This window comes from Bos indicus x Bos taurus, chromosome 9 (assembly GCF_003369695.1).
Source record: "Bos indicus x Bos taurus breed Angus x Brahman F1 hybrid chromosome 9, Bos_hybrid_MaternalHap_v2.0, whole genome shotgun sequence".
In the NCBI taxonomy this organism is placed as follows: Eukaryota; Metazoa; Chordata; class Mammalia; order Artiodactyla; family Bovidae; genus Bos; species Bos indicus x Bos taurus.
Window position 1 is genome coordinate 32,546,548 of NC_040084.1, and position 26,882 is coordinate 32,573,429.

Consider the following 26,882-nt stretch of genomic DNA (forward strand, 5'->3'; position numbering starts at 1 on the left):
TTCTAGGAATGATGTCAGTATTGTGTAATACCTTCTTGAAAGAAAAATCTTATCTTTTTATAACTGAAATAAGAAAGATTTATTAGCATTGTGTCATTTGATGGCTTCCCTGGTAGCTCAGACAGTAAAGAATCTGCCTGCAATGCAGGAGACCCAGGTTCAGTCCCTGGGTTGGGAAGATCCTCTGGAGAAGGGAATTTACACATTCTAGTATTCTTGCCTGGAAAATTCCATGGACACAGGAGCCTGACGGGCTTCAATCCATAGACTCACAAAGAGTCAGACATGACTCAGTGACTAACACTTTCCCTTTTCTTTTCTTTTCTTTTCATTTTTTGTTGCTGTTGTTCAGTCACTAAGTTATGTCCGACTCTTTGTAACTGCATGGACTGCAGCTTGCCAGACTTCCCTGTCCTTCACCATCTCCTGAAGTTTGCTCAAACTCATGTCCACTGAGTTAGTGATGCCATCCAACCCTCTCATCTGTTGTCCCCTTCTCCCCCTGCCTTCAATCTGTCCCAGCATCAGGGTCTCTTCCAGTGAGTTGGCTCTTGGCCTCAGATGGCCAAAATATTGGAGCTTCAGCATCAGTCTGTCCAATTATTTGAATATTCATGGTTGGTTTCCTTTAAGATTGACTAGTTTGATCTCCTTGCAGTCCAAGGGACTCTAGAGAGTCTTCTTCACCCCAACAGTTTGAAAGCATCAATTCATTTACCCATAGGTAATCACTGGAGTTCAAAATTCAGTGACCTCTATTAATGTGAAACAGAAAACTTGAAAGTTAAATAAACAGAAACCAGAAAATAGAGAACTCATCAGTCAGCACGGTAAAGACAACAAGAAAACTAGATCCAGTAATTATGTGTGGTCAGCTGCTTGTGGTCACAGACAACAGAGATAATGTGTGATCAAGTATTGGCCAAGATCTGTGATCCAGAGCAGCAAGCCTGACATGATAGCAAAGAAGAGAGTTGACCAACCAGAGAAAACGAAGTTACCTAGGATGCCTTTGCATGGTAGAAGACAACATGACTAAATTATTCTAGTGGCTCCTGTCTGAGGTCACAATAATGTCACATTTAAGACAGTTAAACAATCAAGTGTGAATTAGGGAGCATGCAGTAAAAGTAGACTGGTTACTTATGTAACTTACAGGGTCATTTGCTAAGGCAAAAACAGGATTGTGTGGTCTTTTTAGGTCACAACCAGTGCCAACATCCGTAAGTTCTGATAGAGAACAAGTTAAATTGTCACACCAGTACCTTGATTTTAGTCCTAAGAAAGCCCCAGCACATAGTAGGATTTGTCTATTTTACCAGTGTTGCTCCTTACCCAAAGAACTAAGTGGCTCCTAATTTTATTAATGGAATAAATAGATGAAATAGGATGTGATGTTTTTCTAATTGAAATTGTTTTAATAAAAGTTGTTATACATTGGACCTGAAAGAAATTAGATAAAGCACAAAAGAAACTAGATTGTGGCCAAGCATTAGCTTTTATAAAATTTGGAAGAGTAATCCATTATACTACTAATTACTACTTATTTCCATAGTGAATATGAGAAAAGGCTATAAAGTTATTTTAGAACCCTGTAAGCTTGTGAAATAATATTAAATGTCTGAAAGACAGGCAATTTAAAGCAAACATAGTCTAGAGTTTACTTTTTAGGCAACTATTTGTATATGCTTTGTTTTTAATTGACCTTGAGTATGAAAGAGTTGTAGCAGTAGTATCTCTACAGAATCTAAAGATTTGTATATTTCAGGTGGAAAGGCAAAAACAAATAGCACATAAAAATCTGAGGTTCAACCTGTACAAATTGGGATTTACTAGTATTATGAATTGTATATGTTCTCTAGTAGGTGTTCAGTTAACGTATTTCATCAGTGCTAGGGTGGCATTAATGATAAGGTACGTTTTTATTTTATATAATTTTTGGAAGGAAAATACGCTGCAAGTTCAGTTTGACACAGTGCTTTAGCAACAGTCTTGCTTGAGCTATGGGTTACTCTCACTAGTCCCATTATTTGTTCTTAAGTATTTGATCATTTTGGTAAGTGTCCTGGCTTTGATTGCATTGCTTTATTTAGTACACGATAAGCAATTCCTTTGTAAGTAACAAAACAGCTTTAATTACTTATAGATATCTCCTTTTCTTAATTCACATAAAACATTGCACATAACTTTGCAAGAAATAAAGTAAAATCATCATTCCAGAGATGAATACTTGCTTAACTGATTTCAGAATTATGCCCTGAAACTGTTTCTGTTTTTCTGGGTACCAAGACAGAAACAATGCCAAAATAAATTGGTTTTTCAATGCCAAACTATAATGTAACATTTCAAAAGTATTTTAAATGTCATTTAAACTTAGCACTATTTCAACTTGTACATAATACTGTTGAAATGACATATGAATAGTCTTGACTAAATTTGCACATATACAGACAGTAAAATCTATATCATTCATGCAGCCTGGCTAACTGCAGTTTATAGGACATCATCATTTGTAAAGCAAATAAACATTCCCAAACTCTTAATTTCAGTGATATGAGAATTTGCAAAAATGTGAATCTTAGAATTTATGAAATAAGGTAACTCATACGTAAGTTGGAAGTGATGTTAGCTATATCTGAAACTGCTGGAGAATTCAGTGATGCCTAAGATTAGGATGTTTATATAATAACAATAATATTATTATTTTTTGACACGAAACCACTAAAGATTCTTAATCTTTTTCTTTAGCTTAAAACCAGAGATAGATACATTAGTAGCTTGAAGAAGAAATGCCAGAAGGAGTCTGAACAGAATAAAGAAAAGCAGAGAAGAATTGAGACCTTGGAAAAGTATCTGGCTGATCTTCCAACTCTTGATGATGTGCAGAGTCAGAGTCTACAGGTAACGTGAAATAAAATGCTGATCTTTAAATGGCAGAAAACATATTCTTTTTTGAATTGACTCTTTTGACATCTGAAATTTATAGTTTTTCATTCATTTTGTATTAACATTTTGGGTTGTATATTTAGCTAATTGTAAGTTAAATCTGTGTGCTTACTTGCTGTTTTTAGGATTAACTTTAATTAGAAACTTTGTTCATTTAAGCATGAATAGCTCTTTCTTGTTCTTAATTAATACGTGGTTTCCTGCCAATGAACCTGTGTCTTAACTCTCTCACTGTTCTACTCTATAGTTTCTAAGCCACTGACACCCCACTCCATGCACACACCACATGCTCCTCAGTTCTGACTTTCCCCAGTATTCTCTGGGAGCCACCGAGGCTTAACAAGACCTTTTTGGACTATCTTTCTAGATACTTGTCTTGTTTTCATCATTCTTCTTAATCTTTCCATAAATTCTTTCTTATACTTTAATCTATGACCTCCCTTCACTCCTCTGACTCCTGACTGTTTTCCTTTCTTAGCAATATCTCATCCAAAGTCCTTTTACCAACTCTGGAGAGGCCTTTCCTCTTGAGGCCTTACTTGTAAATGCTACAGATTCGGAGTAGTCCAAATCTGTAATGTGTTAAATGTGTTGTGGACATTTGCTAATATCTAAACCTACTCTTAAGTCTTTTCTCAAAATCTTTCTGATCATGGGATTTTCAGTCTTCATGCTATTGGTACTTGAGGGCAAGTAGTATTTTGTTGTTTGACTCTATCCTGGGCGTTAAAGGACGCTTAACAACATTTCTGGCCTCTATCTACCGGATGCCAGTGGCACTGCTCCTTCCCTTCCCTCTAAACCAAAAATGTCTACAGACTTTTCCAAGTGTCTGCTGCAGGGAGTGGAGGGGTGAGAATCGTTGATCTAATCCGTGGTGTATCATTCTGTAGACTTTAGACCTATAGCACATTCTCTGTTTACATTAATTTATAAGTTGTAAAACTAAGAGAGGGTGATATCATGAAGGAACTAAAGAAGGATCCACAAGGGTTTGAGCAGGAACACACAGGACCGTAGATTGTAAAATGTGTGTTCATACCACATTATACCCATTAGGATGGCTAATACCCAAAAAACGGAAAGTAACAAGCATTGGTGGTGACGTGGAGAAATTCTAATTCCTCGTGCACTGTTGGTGGGCATGTAGTATGGTGCAGCCGCTATTGTAAACCATATGGCAGTCCTCAAAAATATTAAAAACAGAATTATTATATGCTCCATTAATTCCGCTTCTGGGTGTATGCTAAAAATAATGGAAAGCAGAGTCTCAAACAGATGTTCATTCACAATGTGTGTTCATAACAGCGTTATTTCCAATACCCAGAATGTAGAGGCAGCTCAAGTGTCCATCAGTGGACGAATGGATGATCAAACTGTGATGTATACATACATTATAGCCTTAAAAAGAAACAACTTTCTTACACAACTACAACATGGGTGAACCTATGGACATTTGCTAAGTAAAATAAGCCAATCACAAAGATACATAGATTAAAGATAAATGAATCAGAGAAAAATAGGTATGAGGTACCTAAAGTAATCAAATTCATAGAGATATAAAGACAGAAAGTCAAAGGGTGATTACCAGGGGTTGAGGGGAGATGTAGATGGAGAGTTGTTAATGGATAGAAAGTTTATTTTGCAAGATGAAAAGAGTTCTGGTGATTAGTTTACGACAATGTGAATGTACTGAACTCTACTGAATTGTACACTTAAAAATGGTTATTAAGATGGTAGATTTTGTTACATATATTTTGCCACAATTAAAAATAGAATTATACCCCCAAGCTGAGATTATTCACCTTTCTCTCTATGGCTTCCAGAAATTTCTGACTGTATTCTCCTCTTCATAATCCCATTCTCTAGGCTCCCTTTATGCAAAGAAAGAGATAAAGTGTTAAGTGCTTTACATGAGATGAAGATAGTGTGATTTTAACAATCAGTCCACTAACTCTTGAGAGCCTGGTATCGATTTCTAGTAGGAACACATTTAATATTCTTTGTGTTATGAACTTTAAAAAATTTCTCTTTAGCTTCAAGTTCTAGAAGAAAAAAACAAGAGTTTGCAAGAGACTTTGATAGATGTGGAAAAAAAGCTTGAAGAGTTCAAAAAACAGTATCAAGAAAAAGAGGCACAGCTAATATGCCAGAAAAAGAAAGAAAAGGAGTTGGTAACTACAGTTCAGAGGTAAGAAACCCTCAGTAATCCTTTTATATTATTCTTTATTTTTCAAAGAGCATTTTCACTTAAAATGCATTAATTTATAATTGGTGCTCTACTATTTTTCTTAAAGATGTACTGTTGATAACCAAAAGTATTATGTCATCGAAACAGATTGTCTCAGTTGCAGTTTATTTGATCCAGTGTACTGACATCTTGGTTTTAGACGATTTTAGATGAGAATATTAAAAAAGACACCAGTTGAAAACAGGAAGCATTAACACAAACCCTTTATCTCATGGCTTTGTCAAAGAAAAAGTAAAAATTCTAAATAACAAAAAGCGGGGCAGCCGGACTGCTCCCCTTAATGGGACCGTCCGAGTAACTGGTCCCATTTCACCTGACCGCAGAGTAACAGCTGTGGCTCTTTGCCAGGCACCTTCCAAGTTTTCTCACATTCTGTTGCCTCACAGGACTCTTCTAATTTAATATAGTTAGAACTACAGTGCATATTATTTGCTTGCATATTTTGTTAATGTAAATGAAAATTGATATTAGATTCCTGAAAAACCTAGAGAACGAGGCAGTATATTCATCTACATATACTCTGTTTTTTAGAAGTTAAAAAACCTTAATAGATGATCAACTGTTAGTAGTAAAACTATCTTAAAGAGGAAAACAACAAAGCAACAAAAAACTGAATTTGAGAAAGACACTCTTAATGCTTGTATCAATTATGTATAACTCAACCAAACTTTTTTAGTCAAAATCCTTCAGATAATTCTATGTTAATATTGCTTTACTACTATTTTCTAAGTCTTAAATATGTCTCATCTACATTTTCCCCTTGGATTTCAGTGCAGAAAACCTCTGATTTCTAGGACAATTCAGTCGTCAGTGTCTCTAATCTCAGCTTCAAAAAAATCCATACACCTTTGACTCTACCTTTATTTTTCTCCTGTTTTCTGCTTTCTTGATCTTAAATTTCTTTTTATTACTCCACTCCTTATATCCTATTCTCTAGTCTCAAAACAGCTTCCTGACCTCTGTTAATTCAACCACATATCTTTCTTTAATCTTACGACAAAAGGCCAAGGGATAATGCATTTGTTCTGTTTTATAGTGTTACAGTCATAAATTCAAGCTGTGTTTTTGTGAGTAGAACTAGGAACACCTGAAAATAATTTGAATGTTTGTTTTGTTCCATTGTGTGTTTTTACATATTTGATATGATTTTATACCTTCTCTTTTATTTTGATTTTCTCTTTCATTATGCTTTTGGAGAACATTGAGCTTGGTATTCTTGATTTGGAAAGATTTAGTTTAGTGCATTTCAGAATTCATTTTCCATATCTTCAGTATCTTGATCCTGAGATGACATCATCCCAGGAAATTTCTCTTGATTTCTAACAAACATAAAGGACCAGAGAAGGTGTTCTAAAATTGTTCAGTACTTGTATGCCTATAGTGTCACCTGACTTTGGGGGTAGGAATGTTATTTCAGTTTCCTCAACTATATGATGTAGTTAGTATTCCTTAAGTTTCAGAAGAATTTAAGATGTATTATGTGACTATAAATTATATCATTACATTGATCTGTTTTTATATTCTATTTCCAAGTTTCCTGCTTTGTGAATATGTAAGAGCTTTTGGGATTTAAAAATGAGGCAAACGTTTTTCACTTGGAAATGAAAATCTTAAGTAAAATATGTGGAAGGGATTCACAGTTACGCAGTAGTTGGTACCTTTGCTGTTCAAGAGATGTATCACTTTTCTAAATGAGCATGCTTCATAACATAAACAAAATGAGAATGTGTACGTGAAGGAATACTTTTTGCTATTTTTACATGACAGAGTACATTTTTCCTTCCACATCACTGACTCTTTTGTTTTCTTCTTAATGATAAGCCTTAACAGTTTTGATGTAATTTATTTTTCTTGAAATGTTTGTAATAAATACATAGAAATAGTACCTTAACACTGAATTGGGACAAAAACATTCTGAGATAGAAATAACATATTTTTTCACTCTTAGACTGAAAAAGCAGATACTTTTATGACAAGTAACAGTATATTACAAAGCCGTACAGTATATTTATAATATGTAAAAACTTCTCTGGTGCCATTATTTATGAACACATCCGAATACCTCATTGTACTATTTCTGACTGTCAATTCTTTGTCCACAGGCTAGATATGGCATTTCTTTATGAGGCATATGGAAGGGGAGACAAAACATGACAGCCATACTAGTTGAAAGAGGAAAATAGTGAAAATATAAAAATCCACATTAAAGGAATTCTGTTTCTTTTAGTAGGCTGCAACTCTTGACTATGACTACATGCTAAAGAAAAACTATTTCTAGGTGTCTTGCTGTTTTGTTTTGTTTTGGGTCGTTGTTTCTTTTAACCTAAATACTACTCTTCCTTTCTCAAAGCTAACACCTACCCCCCTGCCCTTATCTTTTTTTCTTAATATACCAGAGGGGCTTCCTTTTATTGTTTCCTCATAAATGCAATTCTGTGCCAAGCATAGCATGAGGAATTGCTATGTCACATAATAAATGTATAAGATTATTGCTTTTCAAAGAGGAGGCCCCACTCAACATCCAGTACAGATTCTGGTCACCACCACACCAATCATACCTGTTGGGCCAACACACACTGAGGAAAGACATGGTAGGAATCCATACTAAAAACAGCCCTTGCATCAAAAAAATTATATTCAAACAGACTTCACAGAGATACTCCCACAAAACAGCCCTTCAAGACCTTTAGGTAACTGTTTCTCCTAAACTCATACAGTTAGAGAAGTATAAGTAAAATGCAGAAGCAAAGGAACCACTCCCAATTAAAAGATCAAGAGAATTCCCTAAAGGAATAAACAATGAAACTGACCTTTCCAGTCTACTACATCCCAGGTTCAGAATGAAGTTAATAAGAATGCTGAAGGAAATTTTAAAAAGCTGTTGATAGAAATGCAGATTATTATAAAAAGGGACTGGATTGTTGCTTTCACTCATGAAGGAGAAATGTAATTCTGCTGATTTAAGTAACAGATATCTTTACAAACAAACTGCTGCTGAACTCAAAATGAAGGGCAAAAGACATACATCCATATTCTTAGGCTCCCTACCACAGTCATCTTAATCAAGGAGCTCGCCTTTTGGGAAGGAGGGAAAGAACACAGTTTAGATCGCGGAGCTCAGATTAGGTCATGCGGGACTTTGCTAGGGCCTAAGGATTTCACATACTAAGCAAATCTGGTCTTGAATCTGGTCTCACATTTGCTGTTTCTGAAAAGATGATCAACCTCCATTATATTTTTTACTTGTAAGAAATATAAGTACTCAAACTTATTCATCTACTCTCTGTAGGTTTTTATTATTGCTTGCCTAAAATATATTGTAGACCCTAAGAAGAGACTTCATTTATGTTGAAGTCATCTACCAAAATCAGCACATAGAGCTTATTTTCTTCATACAATTATGTCTCTCTAAAACAGTTTGCAGCAAAAAGTAGAAAGATGCCTTGAAGATGGAATTCGCCTTCCCATGTTAGATGCAAAACAGCTTCAGAATGAAAATGATAACCTGAGACAACAAAATGAAAATGCCAATAAGGTCAGTACATATCTTTGATAGTGAACTTTGACAGTAAAATCTGTAGATATGTGTGTGCATATATATAACTTATTTACTTTATTTGATTTATATTTTTACTAATATTTAGCAACTTTTACAGAGAAGGCAATGCCACCCCACTCCAGTGCTCTTGCCTGGAAAATCCCATGGACGAAGGAGCCTGGTGGGCTACACAGTCCATGGGGTCGCTAAGAGTCGGACACGACTGAGCAACTTGACTTTCACTTTTCACTTTCATGCATTGGAGAAGGAAATGGCAGCCCACTCCAGTGTTCTCGCCTGGATAATCCCAGGGACGGGGGAGCCTGGTGGGCTGCCGTCTATGGGGTCGCACAGAGTCGGACACGACTGAAGCGACTTAGCAGCAGCAGCAGCAGCAGTAGCAGCTTTTATAGAATTTTTAGTTTGAATGTCTTTATTAGGAAAGAAAATAGCAATTTAAGTAACTGTAAATTAAATCCAAACTAAAGAAGTTATGTTATTTCTTAGCAAAAACAAAAGGATATCTTTTTCTTTCCTAAATTATTCAAAATCTGTTTCAAACTTCCTATTTTTTTAAATATTTATTTATTTGGTTGTGCCAGGTCTTATTTGTGGCTCACAGGATCCTTAGGTGTGGCATCAAACTCTTGGTTGGGGTGCCATCTAATTCCCTGACCAGGGATCAAAACCGGCTCCCTTGCTTTGGGAGCACAGAGTTTTAGCCACTGGACCATCAGGGAAGTTCCTCAAATTTGTTTTTATAAAATGTAAAGATTAAAGGTTTATCAAGAACTAGAGTAAGGCATTCGCAGTTTTGTTTACGTGTGATCTAAATCATATGGCTATTTAAAGGATACTTTGTATAAATACTTCTGTAAAAAAAATCACATTTTGATTTTTAAAAAAAAAATTCATGATTCTGTGTGCTTTTGTTTTCTTGAAATTTAGTAGTTCTAAAAAAGAAATGAAAAAAAAATTTGATTCAGACTGATATATTTCCTGTGTTCTAGATAATAGATAGCCAACAAGATGAGATTGACAGAATGATTTTGGAAATTCAGGTAAGGAATATTTTGTACATTTTTAATCAAGCTGTATGCTCAATTACATATCTAAAAATATAAAAGCATATATGTTTTGTGTAAAAATATTAATAACACTGGAGATGACATTATAAATTCTTTAATATTAATCTTTCAGTTTTTTAGAATGAAAATGATTCTTGGTAAATCATTTCTTCAAAAAATTGTTCTCTGTTCCTTACCTTGCCTCTTTTCAACTGGCTGTAGTCTGTCTCTACTACTGAGAACACATTTGAGTAAGACCATCAGTGATGTGCTATTTAAAGACAACGGACTGTTTTTAGTTCATTGTGACTGGGCAAGAACCCACCCCTCCTACTAATTCTATATGTTGTTTTCTGTGTTATCAAAGTATAACACTGCATATTTGTGTCTGTTCCTCCTACTTATTTTCTTCATAGTGTGGAGACTACTGTAGATCACCTACTGTCTAGAGCTTAGGGTGTCTGACCCATAATACAAACCAAAATTTGTAGATTAAGTGGATTTTCATTCTTTTATTGATTTGCCCAATATTTACTGAGCCCCTGCATATATGCCAGGTACTGTTCTTAGCACCAGAGGTTCATCAGCAAGTCCCTGGCCATTTTAGTGGGGTGAGTTGGAGAAATGGAAGTATAATGCCAAGTAGAGAAGTGAAGTGGAAGTCTCTCCGTCGTGTCCGACTCTTTGTGACCCCGTGGACTGTCCAGTCCATGGAGTTCTCCAGGCCAGAATACTGGAGTGGGTAGCTGTTCCCTTCTCCAGGGGATCTTCCAACCCAGGGTTCAAACCCACGTCTCCCGTGTTGCAGGCAGATTCTTTACCAACTGAGCCACCAGGGAAGCTCCAAGAAGAAATATGTGCTATTATTAAAAAAAAAAAATTAAAAAATAAATTATTAAAAAAAAAAAACAGAGGGCAATGACAGATCATGTTGCATTAGATACAGTGTCCATGAAGTTTTCCCCTAGTAAGTCACATTTGGACATAGATTTGCAGGGAGTTAACCAGGGGAAGAACATTCCAGGCAGAGAGAGCAGCCAGTGCCCTGAGTGTGCTCCCTGACGAACAGGAAGGCAGCTGGTGTGGAGAGCCCTGCTTGTGAGACCCAGCGAGAGCTGACCAGTGGGAGAAAGTAGCCCGGGGCCAGATCACACAAGGGGATATTACGTCTTCGTGTTTTATTCTTCAGGTGATAGGAAACCATTGGACAAGTTATGCTGAATACATTTTTATTTTTATATCTCCTGATAGGAGTATTCTCAAAGCTGGAGATAAAAAAGAATTACATAAGTGGTTTGAACATCAGAATTTATGGACAGTCTGCTTTGTCTTTTGACCATGTTAAGTGATCTATCAGTGTGATCAAATACTAGTCCAGTTCAGCAAGTATGTGGACTTACTGGATTGATTCACAGAGGTTATACTTTTTAATGTGTATTCCTTCAGTTGTTCTATAAGCCATTCAAATCGAGAAACGGTTGGTTTCCTCAGCCATTATCTAACTTATCACGGACAACAGTGAAAGGAATTTCTATTTTATTTGGTAACATTTTCCAAGAAGTAAATCTAATAAAAATGATCTCAATGCAAATTAAGGTCAGCTTTGTCCTTTGGCATTGAAAACCTTTTATAGTCATTTAAAAATATTTATGTTTGGTTACTCTGGATCTTGGTTGCTGTGTGCAGGCTTTCTCTAGTTGCAGCAAGCAGGGCCTGCTCTTGGTTGTGATGCTTGGGCTTTTCACTGCAGTGGCTTCTCTTATTGCAGAGCATGGGCTCTAAGTTCCTGGGCTTCTGTAGTTGTGGCTCGAGGATTCTAGAGGGAGGGCTTAGTAGTGGTGGTATGTGGGGTTAGTTGCTCCGCAGCATGTGGGATCTTCCCTGACCAGGGATTGCATCTGTGTTCCCTGCGTTGGCAGGCAGATTCTTACCCACTGTACCACCAGGGAAGTCCTTGTAGTTCTTTTATAATGGGAAGTTTGTCTCTTTTGCCACGTTTATGTACATCAGTATGGATTCATGGCTATGTTTTATACCTTGGGTTATGATTTAATACTATTGTACTTTGTTGCTCAAATTGTTCCAGTTTGGGGCATTGGCAGCTCTTTCGTTTGACTCATGTGTCCTTTTGGATTACTTCCTCTCCCTACCGCTTCTGTGTGTGTGTGTGTGTGTGTGTGTGTGTGTGTGTGTTAGCACAATAAGTCTATCTAGGAAAAAAAATTGTTTTTAATAGAGGTTAAGTTTTAAACTCAGGTGATCTTTCTATTTTTACTCTCTTGCTAACCCTAAAACACCATAATAACTAGCAAAATTCTGCTATTACGATCATGCCCTATTCTCGGCTTTCTTTATTCTGGTACTTTCACAGGCATTGGTGAATATTATCTTGGAAGTGAATATTGTCAAGATATAAAATCCTAGAAGATTTTGAAGTTCTTGAAGCAGTGAAAAATGCCTATGCTTACTACAGGAAAATTTAGCAGAAAAAGGAGTTCTTAGGCCCAGTTCTTAGGCCCATGGATATATTTTTTAAGAATACTGCAGAAAAATCCCTTCAAAGGAATATTTAAATATCTAAAAAATATCTTTGAAACATACATTTATTTTACTTTTGATCAACTTTAATAGTTTTTGGTGGTATAAAACTCATTTCCAGGGATTGGACCCTAATATATAATCTGTCTGTAGAGTTTGATTTATTAGGAGCCAGTGAAGTCATTGTTTGGAGTGAGGTTACTCACTAATGGTAATTATTCATAGAAATATAATAGTCATTAGCATCCTCTGAAAGTCAGTTCTAACACAGTTGTCTATGTAGTTGAAACATTCTCTAAGTCAGATAAGATGCTTCTGTGTTACTAGTTTTTCTTAGCTCTCCAGTACATAATATTAATAGTCTCTTTCCATTTTTTAACTATTCCCTTTAAGGTAAAAATGACATTCTTGTTATTTAAAAGTCCAAGCAATACAAAAGTGTCATCCTCCCTATCCTGTTCTACTCTTCACTCCAGAGATAACTAGTTACAAAATTGTATCTTTGTAGACATTTTCCTATGCATTCACTTAAATGTGATTCTTTATATGTTTGTATTTAAATAGCGAGATAATATAATAAATATTGTTTTGTGCTGTACATTTTTTTTCATCTAATAATATATACTGATCATTTCATGTCAGTAAATTCAAAACTACTTCATTCTTTTTAAATAAAACATTTTATAATGAGCACATACCATAATTTAGGGCTTCCCTGGTGATTCAGGCGGTGAAGCATCTGCCTGCAATGTGGGAGGACCTGAGTTCAATCCCTGGGTTGGGAAGATCCCCTGGAGAAGGAAACGGCAACCCACTCCAGTGTTCTTGGCTGGAGAATCCCATGAACAGAGGAGCCTGGTGGGCTACAGTCCGTGGGGTCACAAAGAGTCGGACACGACTGAGTGACTTTACTATACTATACTATACTATAAGATGTGTTCAGTTCAGTTCAGTCCCTCAGTCATGGGTGACTCTTTATGACCCCATGGACTGCAGCATGCCAGGCCTCCCTGTCCATCCCCAACTCCCGGAGCTTGCTCAAACTCCATCGAGTTTGTCCATCAAGTCGGTAATGCCATTCAACCATCTCATCCTCTGTTGTCCCCTTCTCCTCCTGCCTTCAATCTTTGCCAGCATCAGGGTCTTTTCCAGTGAGTCAGTTCTTCACATCAGGTGGCCAAGGTACTGGAGTTTCAGCTTCAGCATCGGTCCTTCCAATGAATATTCAGGACAGATTTCCTTTATGATTGATTGGTTGGATGTCCTTGCAGTCCAAGGGACTCTCAAGAGTCTTCTCCAACACCACATTTCAAAAGCATCAATTCTTCGGTGCTGTGTATCAGAAGTCAGATAAATACTGATTTAGGTCAGTGACAAGTTTATTGATTCACAGCTTTGAAGTTTGGGGAGAACTCAGTCTTCTACCGATTATAATGTATTTGTTGTTGAATATAGAAAAGGTTTTACTTCATGTAAAAGTGTATACTAATTTTGAAATTGAATTCAGTGCTATAAAAACGCAGATGTATCTGTTTTGTTCAGCTGTCAAGGTAATATTGTTAACTGGTGTGAATACCTTGATTACTAGTTGATCCTTTAGAAATACTGCCTTTCCTTTTATCCACAAAACCAGTGTAGCTAAACTGGCTTCTCCTCTTAAAAGGTTCTTCTTCTGTCAGTGTACAATAGAAAAGACATTTTGCAGTAGAATGTTTACCATCATTTCCATAAACCTGGCTACAGTCCTTGAGTGTGAATGAGTTCTTCTTTGGGCGTTATTACCTTCCTTCCTATTTACTTCTCAAAAGTACATTTCATCCATGTAACTTTGTTTCCAGTGAAATCTTACCATTTTATGTTACCATTATAATCTTTTGGCAGAGGACATACAAAGTAAAAAGGCTTACTTGTTTTTTTCTAACACATTAAAATGTGTTCTCATTAAAAGGATTTATGCACTTACATGATTTTTCACTAGTTTCCTTGGGGACTAGTTCTGAGTAGCTCTTCATGTCATCATGCTAAAAGCAGAACTCTCAGGCAGATGGCTTGTAATGTTATATCAGGTAGCAAGATGATAGTTAAGAAAGGAATTTGAGCTGGACACTGTCTTTAATTATTATTAAATAGAAACCTTAAGAAATGTGATTTTTATGGGGCTTGCATATCATTTATTGCTTAGTTTTAAAATACTTTGAAAATTCTTTTATCAATATGGAAGAATGAGGGAAAGTGATTTAATATTTGTCCACACTTAGGCCAAAGTGAGAAATGGAACCTCTGTTGCCAAATGAAGAGGTGTCAGTGATGGTTCTGGGTGATGATATTATATGTTATAGGAACGGTTCTTTCTGGTTTATGTTTACTATCCCTAGACTTCAACAGTAATCGTACAAAGTAAGAAAGAGCATATTTTTATACATGAAGTTGCTTAGATTTTGAAAGGTGTGCCCAAAGTCTCAGCTGAGATTCTAAGTCATGTCTGTCGGACCTCAGAGTTTGTGCCTTGGGCATTAATCCTGGCTACTTCAAAGTGAAAAAAAAAAAATGTTAGTCTGATTTGTTCCTTATATTAAGATAAGCCTTAGGGGAGAGAATTGTTTTAAGGGGTTTTCCTGGAATGAAACGGAGAAGGCAATGGCACCCCACTCCGGTACTCTTGGCCTGGAAAATCCCATGGACGGAGGAGCCTGGTAGGCTGCAGCCCATGGGGTTGCGAAGAGTCGGACACGACTGAGCGACTTCCCTTTCACTTTTCGCTTTAATGCATTGGAGAAGGAAATGGCAACCCACTCCAGTGTTCTTGCCTGGAGAATCCCAGGGACAGGGGAGCCTGGTGGGCTGCCATCTATGGGGTCACACAGAGTTGGACACGACTGAAGTGACTTAGCAGCAGCACCAGCAGCTGGAATGAAAAAGAGTTAAGCTGGAGCACGTTGGGAAACTAATCTCCTGTAGAAAGCACCTTATACTTAGTTGCCTCGAAGTGCAATTTGGCAATTTTGTCCCCAAAGTGAAATTTTTTAGTACATTACACTCTACTATATGGTGGCATTATTAGCTCCTTGAGAGGAATAAAATACCTTTTTTTCCCCCTGATACATTTATTTCAAAAGCTTTATCATGACTTTATCTCTTACTATTTTCTGTCATCCTAGCTCTCTTTGCTATTTCTCACACAGAAGAGACACCCGTGTGCCTCAGAACCTTTACACGACTGAAACATACTCTCTAGTTACCTACGGGACACAGTCTCTCACCTCCTTCAGGACTTTGCTCAGATGTCATCCTCTCCATGAGCCCTTATTCTTTCGGATTTGACATTCCACCCTGCCTCCATCACCACACACTGTTCTCCAAAGCACTGGGCAAATTCTAATATGTGATACTACATAACTTACATATTTATTATGTTTATATTCTTTGGCCTTTTTCCTCCTAGTACAAGTTCCACAAGGACCAAGTGTTTTTGATTGTTTTGTTCACTGATGTGGATATATTTTTGCTAAATGAATGATTATATGAAGAAATGTATTTGTGATGCTCTTTTGTGTGTGGGATGGGGTGAGGTGAGGTTGGTTACTTGTGTGTGTTTATATAACAAAACTGCTAATATAAGATTCTTTTAAAATATTGTGTCCTAAATTAGGTTTGTGAAGTATGTAGAATACGTTGAGTAAGGCACATTTGGTTTTTCTTCATTTGGGCTATCTGTATTTAAGGGGGAAAAAAATGGTTAGCATTTCTGGATATTTAAATTAAAATATTAATAACAAATGAGTTTAAAACCACATTCAACTCCAAGAATGATTGTGATACATACCTGTTTAGGTTAGTAACTTAGACTTAAATCATTATTAAACAAGAAATTTAAAGAGAAATTGTAGACATTTAAAAATTAATTTATTTTTAACTTTAGTAATTCTATTCTAAGCTTAGCTGAAATGCCCCTGCCCTTGCTTTTTTCTTAAACATGTGCTTTTTCATGTAGTTTGGAATAGAGAAGTAATCTTTTAGCTGAAATGTTAACTGTTAGCCAGCTATAGCGCTCACACCTAATATTATCCTATAAGTAGTACAGCATTTGGTCTTATTAGAATAAATGTATCTGTGAACTCTTTCCTCTGTTCAAGGACCACCTAGCTAGTGCCTTTGAACCCAACCAACATGTTAAGCTTGATATTAATATTGTTCCCAAATTCAGTTTTCCTTCTGGTGACAAACAGCACTAGTGCCAGACATTTCTCATTCATTCTGGTGAAGAAGATTGCCTTTTTCTTCACTGGTTTAAATTTAGGTTTATGTGGTGACACATTAATCAGATTTACTAGCTAATTATTAGTCACATTCAACATGCTAAAAATAAAAAACTAGTCTTTTAAAGAATTAGTCTACACTGTTATGAAAATACCTGTTTTGGGTTCAGTTTTCATTGTTCAAATGAGATTTAGAGTAGTTTATTTGTGATTCCTTTATTTACAATATTAATAAAATAAAGTCATAAATCTTAAGAAAATTTTGGATAAATTCTGGATTCCAGCCAAATAATTTTGTCATGCCCGTAAGTATCAGTTTTTGGCTAGGTAAATAAATCCCAACATATCATGCAATCAAATGGATTTTGATTCAGTCAAGTGTAGTTACAAAGGAATTTCAGTACCCAAAAATATATATTCTCAAATAGCCCATGTGACTTTATGCTGTGGAGCTCATTTTTGTGGAATATAAAGCAAGTTTTTCCTTGAAATAAAATGTACTTGTTATAGAGCTTGATTCATTTGTATCCAACTTTTGAGTTATTAAATATAGTATTTTTACAGAGTTTAGCAGACAAATGAAATAAAAAAGCAAAAAGGTTAGGTACTGTTACTAAGAAAACCATTTTATATTTAGAGTCTTATCTCACCAGTGGTGACTACCATCCTCTCTTATTCCACCCAGAGATAATGTGAGGGGGAAAAAGTAGGTTGTGTGCTAATTAGGTGGTCAACATTCTGAAGTATTTTTAGTGTTGAGACTAAATACAGACCTGAAGGGAAAAAAAAAACGAAATCTCTTCTCTAGACATATTTATTGATCTTGTGGTTTAAAAGGAGAAAAGTTGATAGAAAAAAGTCACTGATAAGTACAAGGTTTATAACAAGTTCTTCTGTGGTATGTTGCTGAAAATCAGATTTATAAGCTGAAATAACCCAAGAGCTCTTAAAATATCCTGTATTCTGCTTTGATATACTCAAGATTTTCTCACCATAGTGTCATGTCTGTTTAATTTATAATTTTATAATGGAGTTGAGAGAGATTAGTTTATCTAAGCCCTACGGTAGACCTTTGGCTTGAATTCAACATTATATTCACTGCTTGGAATACTGTATACCAAGAGGAATGTTTACCTGTGTTTCAAATAATAGAAAACAGGGATAGTCTTATGATCTTATCATCTTGTAGCTTATTAATCATAAGAAAAGGATTTTTTTTTTTCAAGTATGCTGTGCCATGCATAGTTGCTTCAGTCATTTCTGACTCTTTGACACCCCAGGGACTGTAGCCTGCCAAGCTCCTCAGTCCTTGGGATTTTTTAGGAAAGAATACTGGAATGGGTTGTCATTTCCTCCTCCAGCGGATCTTTCCAACCCAGGGATCGAACCCATATCTCCTGCATTGCAGGCGGATTTTTTCCTGCTCAATTTTTCAAGTATAGATTTGCTAATACACTCCCAGTATATAAATGAGAATCAGTAAAATAAAAACTGTTTGTAATATAGCGTTAAACTGCACCTTTAGATTTAATATGTTTTACCAAGAATTAAAACTTACTTGGTAAAGATGATACTTTTCCTTCCTAGTCTTGGAAAAGATGATACTTTTCCTTCCTTCTATCCACTCTAGAAGTAGTATGACTTAATTGAGAAGTGGAGGCCTCATTTTCCAAGGGATTGGGGAAGTCAGGACATCTAAAGTGTTCAGAGCCAGTATTCCTGGTTGCCTACCTAATTGTATTATGCTTTAAGCATTAACATGCTTTGCTTTCAAATTCTCTTTATTGTAGTCTATGCAAGGGAAACTTTCTAAAGAAAAATTGACTACTCAAAAGATGATGGAAGAGCTGGAGAAGAAAGAAAGAAACCTTCAGAGATTAAGAACATTGCTTGATGTGAGTAGAAGAAATTCAGATTGCTTTCAAGGATGATTCAGTACCTATTTAAGTTACAGGAAATGCCTGTTTTGTACATACTTGTAAATCATTTTTTAATTGAAGACTTGATTTTGTTGTGCCAGATAATTAAATTCATTAGGTTTCTTAATAAGATTATAATAAAAAGACAAACTTTTAGTTTTGTATTGTCTTAGAAACAATTTCATACACTTAACTACAGCAAAGTCAGCTGTTACATAGAGACTAGATCCCAAGTCATAAAATGATGCATAAATTGAATATAAATGAAGTTATGCTTGAAAATCCTTAAGGAAGGTAAAATGTAGACACGTCATCTATGGAACAGATCACTTTCTTCATTTAATTATGAGATGAAATATTAATATTTGGCTTGTATTTAACGACATGTTATGTAAAAAGTACTTATTTTAGTTTTTGAGCTGTCATCGTGACATTTTCCTCTAAATAGTTAGAAATACATCTCCAAAAATTAGGGACAGTACCATTCCAGCACTGTCCCACCATATAAGAATAAGAATTTTCCTTGATGTTTGGTAATACCTATCTTAGAAAAATTCCTGCCTTTCTTCCCCAAATGTTAAAACCAGTATCAATCAAGACCATGTGTTGTGTTTCATTTTGCTTTTTAAACCTAAAGTTCTTTTCTTCTCCTTAACAGAATCAAGCCTTTTGTCATAGACTCAGATTTGTTATACCTGGATTTGTCTGATTGCTTCCTCATGGTGTCATTTATCTTATTCTCTACCCCCTGTATTTCTTGTAAGCTAGAAGTTAAAGCTAAGGATATTAGACTCATTGCAAACATTTTTTGGCATGAATACTTTGTAGGTATTTTTCACATCGTCAAATTATATGTGTTTGCTTATCCCACTGTAAGTGTCACAAATACCGATCTCACTGGACTAAGGTGGTGACAGACTGATTCTTCCCGTTGTAACACTAGCCTCTGCAATCAGCAGATCTGTGGGCTTGATACTCAGGCAAGTGTGTGAATATCCAGTGTGCCAACACCCTTTCCCTTGATGGTTTTAACATCCACCAACGATCATCTGAATCATTAGACAATTAAGAGAGTAATTTTTATATCATTCCTTTTACAATTATTAGCTGGCATTCTTCTATAAAAAAAATTTATTTTCCTCATTAACCCAGGCTATTTGGCTTTTCTGAAATTTCCAATACCACCTGGAAAGTTAGTCAAACTTACCTTTAATTAGTAATTTTCAGGATGAGGAATAAATGGTGGTAATTTGGGGAGTAAGTGAGTGTCACTTTTTCTGAGCATAATAAATCATGAGCTCATACTGATACTTCTAATTCAGATTTAACAATTGAGAGTTGCTTGGGCTTTTTTCTTCATCTTTGATTTTATACTTTTCTTTTCCTCTTATACTGAAAAATTTGGTTCCTATCAACACCGTAACATATATACTTTTTTCTCAATGTACAAAAAATAGTTTCAGATTAGGTAAATCAGTGTTGCTGCTAACAATAAAACTACAGGATGAGGTTTCAATTTTCTTTGCAGTTCTTTCTATTCTGGGGATAAATCTCATAGCAAATTACATAACAACCAAGGTACTTTTAATATGAGACCTTGGGAGACTCCCTAGAAACTTAGTCTGTTGGAATTTATGTTTCGTCTCTCAGATTCACCCTCGGACATCAGATGGCACAGAGAAACCCTTTCCAGTATTGAATTCTTTTTCTCTCCTTTTTTATTTTTCTTACTGCATATATGCAGTTAAGTCTGGTTACTGTGCATGTAATATGACTTCACTGTTTAGTTTATAGACTTGGGTGGGAGAATGTCAACCTTTATGGCTTTTGAGTACCTTTCCTCTGTTCTGACAGCCTGATTTTTGTTTTCTTTATCCAATGCAGAACCAAAGACAAACAGAAGAGACCTGCTCTTTATTGGATCAGGGCCAGGAAGCAGAACAGTCCAGGCAGCAGACCGTTCTTTGCAAAAGGCCACTCTTTGATTTGAGTGTGATTGATCAGCTGTTCAAGGAAATGTCCTATTGTTTGCTTGACTTGAAGGCATTGTGTAGTATTCTTAATCAGCGTGCTCAGGGCAAGGAGCCTAATCTTTCTTTATTACTGGGAATCAGATGTAAGTGGCTAATGACTTGTCCTAACTGTATTGCCTAACAATTAGAAACATATCTTCTTGAATTAGAAACGTCTGTCTTTTCCCTATTTATTTTTATCTCCCTTCCTATTTAGATTTATAAATTTCTGAATCAGTCTGTGGCTCTGAATACCCGTTACTGCTTAATAGCTAGAACTTGCCTCATTGGATTTATAAAAATGAGGAGGGTCATGGTTGATATGGACTGCTACTCGGAAGAATGCCTATAAATCCACATATATGGATGAGTTAGGAGATGTTGCCTGTGCAGAATTCCATACGTGACCAGAATGGTAGTTCAGTGTGATTTTCTGATTACTTTCCTAAAAGTGATGATTCTCTTTGCTTTCATGTGGCGATTGTATTAAATTAATGACCCATCCATCAGTCCGCTGGTAAAATATCTGAGAGAAAATACTTAGACGCTTTCCTGTGTATGTTCTGCGGCAGCTGTTTAATGTAGGTGCCGATGCTGCCACATGAGCCAGTTTTCGTGCCTGGAGCTCTGTTGTCCTTGCGATGTGCACCTGCTGGCTTTGTCCCTTTCCATGTGACACCCACCCGTTCTGCCTCATTCTTCCCTCCTGCACCCTGATGGTGAGAGCTGCCTCAGTACTATCCTAGGGTCTGGTCCCTTCTCTGCTGCTTTTTCTGGAACACTCAACTTACATAAGGGCCCAAAATCATTATAATATTAATATGTTGGTCTCTTTTTAATATAGAGGAAATAGACTTCAGTAAGGAGAAATGAGTGGAATAAGACCATAATGTTTCTATACCAACATGCTGTATTGAGTTAATTGCTTAATAATATGATTACTATGTGACTGAGTGGAGACTAGTTTTATTTCCAGTTTCATCAAAGAGATTCTACAGTCTTGTATCATAATAGTTATTTTGGCGAACCAAATAATACTCCTGATCGTGTAACTGTACTCAGAGATGTCAGCAGAAGTTTCTTTTCCATGAATGTAAGAACACATATATGAGTGTGAGTATATAGAAGCACTTTGAAAGAAATTTGAAGTATAGTTGATTTACGGGGTTGTATGTTAGTTTCTGGTGTACAACAAAGAGATTCAGTTATACATATAAAATATATATTTCATTGTAGGTTATTATAAGGAACCAAATATAGTTCCTGTGTTATGGAGTAGGACCTTGTTGTGTTTACATATAGTAGTTTGTATCTGTTAATCCCATGAAAGAAAGTGAAAGTGTTAGTCGCTCAGTTGTGTCTGACTCTCTGTGATCCCACAGACTGTAGCCTGCCAGGCTGCTCTGGCTCCTCTGTCCGTGGAATTCTCCAGGCAAGAATACTGGAGTCGGTAGCCATTCCCTTCTCCAGGGGATCTTCCCAACCCGGGGATCAAACCTGAGTCTCCCGCATGGCAGGCAGATTCTTTACCATCTGAGCCACCAGGGAAGCCCATGCTCCTCCTTTATCCCTCTCCCCTTTTCCTCTCTGGTAATGATGTTTGTCTTCTATGTCTGTGAGTCTGTTTCTGTTTTTTAAATAAATTCATTTGTGTTGTATTTTAGATTCCACTTATGGAATCTAAATTCCACATATGGATACCATATGGTATTTGTCTTAATCGTCCTTACTTCGTATAGTATGATAATTGCTAGGTCCATCTGTGTCGCCACAAATGATGTCATTTTATTCTTTTCATGGCAGTTCTGTATTTAGTTTTTTGAGGACCCTCCATAAGGTTTTACATTGTGGTTGCACAATTTATACTCCCACCAGCAATGTAGGAGAGTTCCCCTTCCTCCACCCCCATTTATTGTTGGTGGGCTTTTTAGTGATGACCATTCTGACTGGTGTGGGATAGTACCTCACTATAGTTTTGATTTGCATTTCTTTGATAATTAGCAACATTTAAGCATATTTTCATGTTCCTATTGGCCATCTGTATGTCTTCTCTGGAGAATTACTTGTTTAGGTCTTCTGCCCATTTTTTTATTCAGTTAGTTGGTTTTTAAAACACTTTATAATGTTATATTCAGTCACTCAGTAAGCATTAATCAAATGCCTTCTGTAGTCCAAGCACTGAAGTGCTGATAATGCACATAAATTGAACACAGTTCCTGCTCACACATTAACCACAATATTAGAGCATTGAAATAAGTGCTATAATTGAAACGTGATCAGAGGACAGTGGGAGCACAGAGGGGGAAAAACCAGTGAAATCTACCTGGGAGGGGCTGTGAAGCCTCCATGGGGGTGTTTAGCTTGAATCTCAAAGGAGGAGAAGTTTGACAGGTGATCATGGGGTGTTGGAAGTTAGCAGTCATCTCTTGGAGCAAGAAATAAAAGCTTACACACAAAAGACTCATTTTCTCCACCATTTCTCCACCAAAGGCTGGCCATCCTTTGGGTTATTTTGTAACCTTCTACCTTTGTGCTGTTTATATAGCGTTTATTAACTTTTGCAGTGATAGGGTAAGAGAGCAACCCTAACATGAGTAAAAGGGAGATTCAGCAATCTTGGCACCATGTATACTCCTTCCATTCTGTTAGGGTTTAACCCGAGTCCTTACCTTATAGTCTGGCCTTGTGAAAATTTGACCAACCAGCTAATTTCTCAAAAACAATGGAGGTTTTTCTGATCCTTGTCTCATCACCCCATCAACTGTCTGCTGACACTGTTCACCTCACCCTTGATAAAGCTCTGCTTCCATGGTTTCCATGACATCATTCTCTAGGTTCTGCTTCTACCTTTATGACTGCTCAGCCTCAATCTGTGAAATTCTCTACCACTTAAATACTGGCAGGCCTCCTGGAAACTTTTGTTGTTGTTTACTTTTTCCAAGTAATCTTGTACATACCCACTTGTTTTCTGTTTTCCCTGTACCTTTGACCCATAAAGATATTTATCTCTCACCCTGCCTAGACATTCATCCCCTTTCAGCTCCTGACTTTATTCACCTGTACGTTAGAACCAGCGGTTTCATAGGTATCGCAGACTCAATATGTCTGAAACAGAACCTACTTTTCTTCCCTCCCTAAACCTGTTCCTCCTCTGAGTGAGTAGAACCACTATCCAGCTATCAACCCAACCCAGATTTTACTCTCCACCCTCTCGTTCGCCCATCTGTGTCCTTTGCCTAATCCCTGGGCCCCTTCCCAAGCTGCCTGGTAATCAGACTTGATCATGTCTGTGAGCCCCTTCCTACTTGTAACATTTATTCCTGCTGCCACATCTCCATTGCACTCTTGCCTTAATTCAAGCTTTAATAGTCCTTCATCTGGACTGGTTTCTTTGTCAACCGTTGTGCCCCACCCCACCATCCCTAATCCATCTTCTTTTTTAATTTTCTTTTTAATTTTTTTTATTGAATGATAATTGCTTTACAGAATTTTATTGTTTTCTGTCAAACCTCAACGTGAATCAACCATAGGTACACATATAACCCATCCCTTTTGAACCTCCCTCTCATCTCCTGCCCCATCCCATCCCTCTAGATTGATACAGAGCCTCTGTTTGAGTTTCCTGAGTCATATAGCAAATTTCCATTGGCTATCTATTTTACATACAGTAATGTAAGTTTCCATGTTACTCTTTCCATACATCTCACTCTTTCCTCCCCCTTCCCATGTCCATAAGTCTGTTTTCTATGTCTGTTTCTCCATTGCTGCCCTGTAAATAAATTCTTCAATACCATTTTTCTATATTCTGTATATATGCATTAGAATATGATATTTATCTTTCTCTTTCTGACTCACTTCACTCTGTATAATAGGTTCTAGGTTCATCCACCTCACCAAAACTGACTCAAATGTGTTCCTTTTTATGGCTGAGTAATATTCTATTGTGTATATGGACCACAACTTCTTTATCCATTCATCTGTCAGTGGACATCTAGGTTACTTCCATATTCTAGCTATTGTAAATAGTGCTGCAATGAACAATGGGGTCAGTTCAGTTCAGTTCAGTTGCTCAGTCGTGTCCGACTCTTTGCGACCCCATGAATCGCAGCACGCCAGGCCTCCCTGTCCATCACCAACTCCCAGAGTTCACTGATACTCCCGTCCATCGAGTCAGTGATGCCATCCAGCCATCTCATCCTCTGTCGTCCCCTTCTCCTCTTGCCCCCAATCCCTCCCAGCATCAGAGTCTTCTCTAATGAGTCAACTCTTCGCATGAGGTGCCCAAAGTACCGGAGTTTCAGCTTTAGTATCATTCCCTCCAAAGAAATCCCAGGACTGATCTCCTTCAGAATGGACTGGTTGGATCTCCTTGCATCCAAGGGACTCTCAAGAGTCTTCTCCAACACCACAGTTCAAAAACATCAATTCTTTGGCGCTCAGCTTTCTTCACAGTCCAACTCTTACATCCATACATGACCACAGGAAAAACCATAGCCTTGACTAGACAGACCTTTGTTGGCAAAGTAATGTCTCTACTTTTCAATATGCTATCTAGGTTGGTCATAACTTTTCTTCCAAGGAGTAAGCGTCTTTTAATTTCATGGCTGCAATCACCATCTGCAGTGATTTTGGAGCCCAAAAAAATAAAGTCTGACACTGTTTCCACTGTTTCCCCATCCATTTCCCATGAACAGTGGGATACATGTGTCTTTTTCAACCCTGACTTCCTCAGGGTATATACCTAGGAGTGGGATTGCTGGGTCATATGGTGGTTTTATTCCTGGTTTTTTAAGGAATCTCCATATCGTCTTCCAAAGTGGCTGTATTTACATTCCCACCAACAGTGCAGGAGCATTCCCTTTTCTCCACACCTTCTCCAGCATTTATTGTGTGTAGACTTTTTGATGATGGCCATTCTGACCAGTGTGAGGTGATATCTCATTGTGGTTTTGATTTGCATTTCTCTAATAATTAGCAATGTTGAGCATCTTTTCATGTGTTTGTTAGCCATCTGTATGTCTTCTTTGGAGAAATGTCTGTTTATGTCTTTTGCCCACTTTTTAATTGGGTTGTTTGATTTTCTGGCATTGAGTTGTATGAGCTGCTTGTATAGTTTGGAAATTAACCCTTTGTCAGTTGTTTCATTTGCTGTTATTATCTCCCATTCTGAGGGTTGTCTTTTCACTTTGCTTATAGTTTCCTTTGCTGTGCAAAAGCTTTTAAGTTTAATCAGGTCCCACTTGTTTACTATTGTTTTTATTTCCATTACTCTAGGAGGTGGGTCACAGAGGATCTTGCTTGATTTGTCACTGAGTGTTCTACCTATGTTTTCCTCTAAGAGTTTTATAGTTTCTGGTTTTACATTTATGTGTTTAATCCATTTTGAGTTTATCTTTGTGTCTGGTGTTAGGAAGTGTTCTAATTTCATTCTTTGACATGTAGGTGTCCAGTTTTCCCAGCACCATTTATTGAAGAGGCTGTCTTGGCTCCATTGTATATTCTTGCCTCCTTTGTCAAAAATAAGGTACCCATAGGTGCATGGGTTTATTTCTGGGCTTTCTTTTTTTTTCCATTGGTCTATATTTCTGTTTTTGTGCCAGTACCATACTGTCTTTATGACTGTAGCTTTGTAGTATAATCTGAAGTCAGGAAGCTTGCTTCCTCCAGTTCCATTCTCGAGACTGCTTTGGCTATTTGAGTCTTTTGTGTTTCTGTATGAACTATGAAATTTTTTGTTCTAGTTCTGTGAAAAATGCCATTGGTAATTTGATAGGGATCACATTGAATCGGTAGATTGCATTTGGTAGTATAGTCATTTTCACAATATTGATTCTTCCTACCCAGGAACATGGAATATCTCTCTATCTGTATATGTCATCTTTGATTTCTTTCATTAGTGTCTTATAATTTTCTGTGTACAGTTCTTTTGTCCCCTTAGGTAAGTTTATTCCTAAATATTTAATTCTCTTTGTTGCAATGGTGAATGGGATTGATTCCTTCATTTCTCTTTCTGATTTTTCATTGTTAGTATATAGAAATGCAAGTGATTTCTGTGTATTGATTTTGTATTCTGCAACTTTGCTAAATTCACTGATTAGCTCAAGTAATTTTCTGATACTATCTTTAGGGTTTACTAGGTACAGTATCATGTCATCTGCAAACAGTGAGAGCTTTACTTCTTCTTTTCTGATATGGATTCCTTGTATTTCTTTTTCTTCTCTGATTGCTCTAGCTAGGACTTTCAGAACTATGTTGAACAACAGTGGAGAAAGTGGGCACCCTTGTCTTGTTCCTGTCTTAGGGGGAATGCTTTCAGTTTTTCACTATTGAGAGTAATGTTTGCTGTAGGCTTATC

General features: G+C 36.8%; 1 protein-coding gene across 3 annotated transcripts in view; it reads left to right on the plus strand.

Moving 5' to 3' along the window:
• The window catches only part of CEP85L (centrosomal protein 85 like), a 147,866-nt gene that overhangs the window by 111,629 nt on the left and 9,355 nt on the right, over nucleotides 1–26,882 (plus strand). Inside the window, exons 7-12 of one of the 3 annotated variants that reach the window (XM_027551118.1) lie at nucleotides 2,749–2,901; nucleotides 4,983–5,137; nucleotides 8,615–8,732; nucleotides 9,746–9,796; nucleotides 18,387–18,491; nucleotides 20,400–20,631. In XM_027551118.1, the coding sequence (XP_027406919.1) occupies nucleotides 2,749–2,901; nucleotides 4,983–5,137; nucleotides 8,615–8,732; nucleotides 9,746–9,796; nucleotides 18,387–18,491; nucleotides 20,400–20,631 (814 nt within the window). The remainder of the gene's footprint in view (nucleotides 1–2,748; nucleotides 2,902–4,982; nucleotides 5,138–8,614; nucleotides 8,733–9,745; nucleotides 9,797–18,386; nucleotides 18,492–20,399; nucleotides 20,632–26,882) is intronic. The other 2 variants (XM_027551120.1, XM_027551119.1) reach the window with 2 other exon arrangements.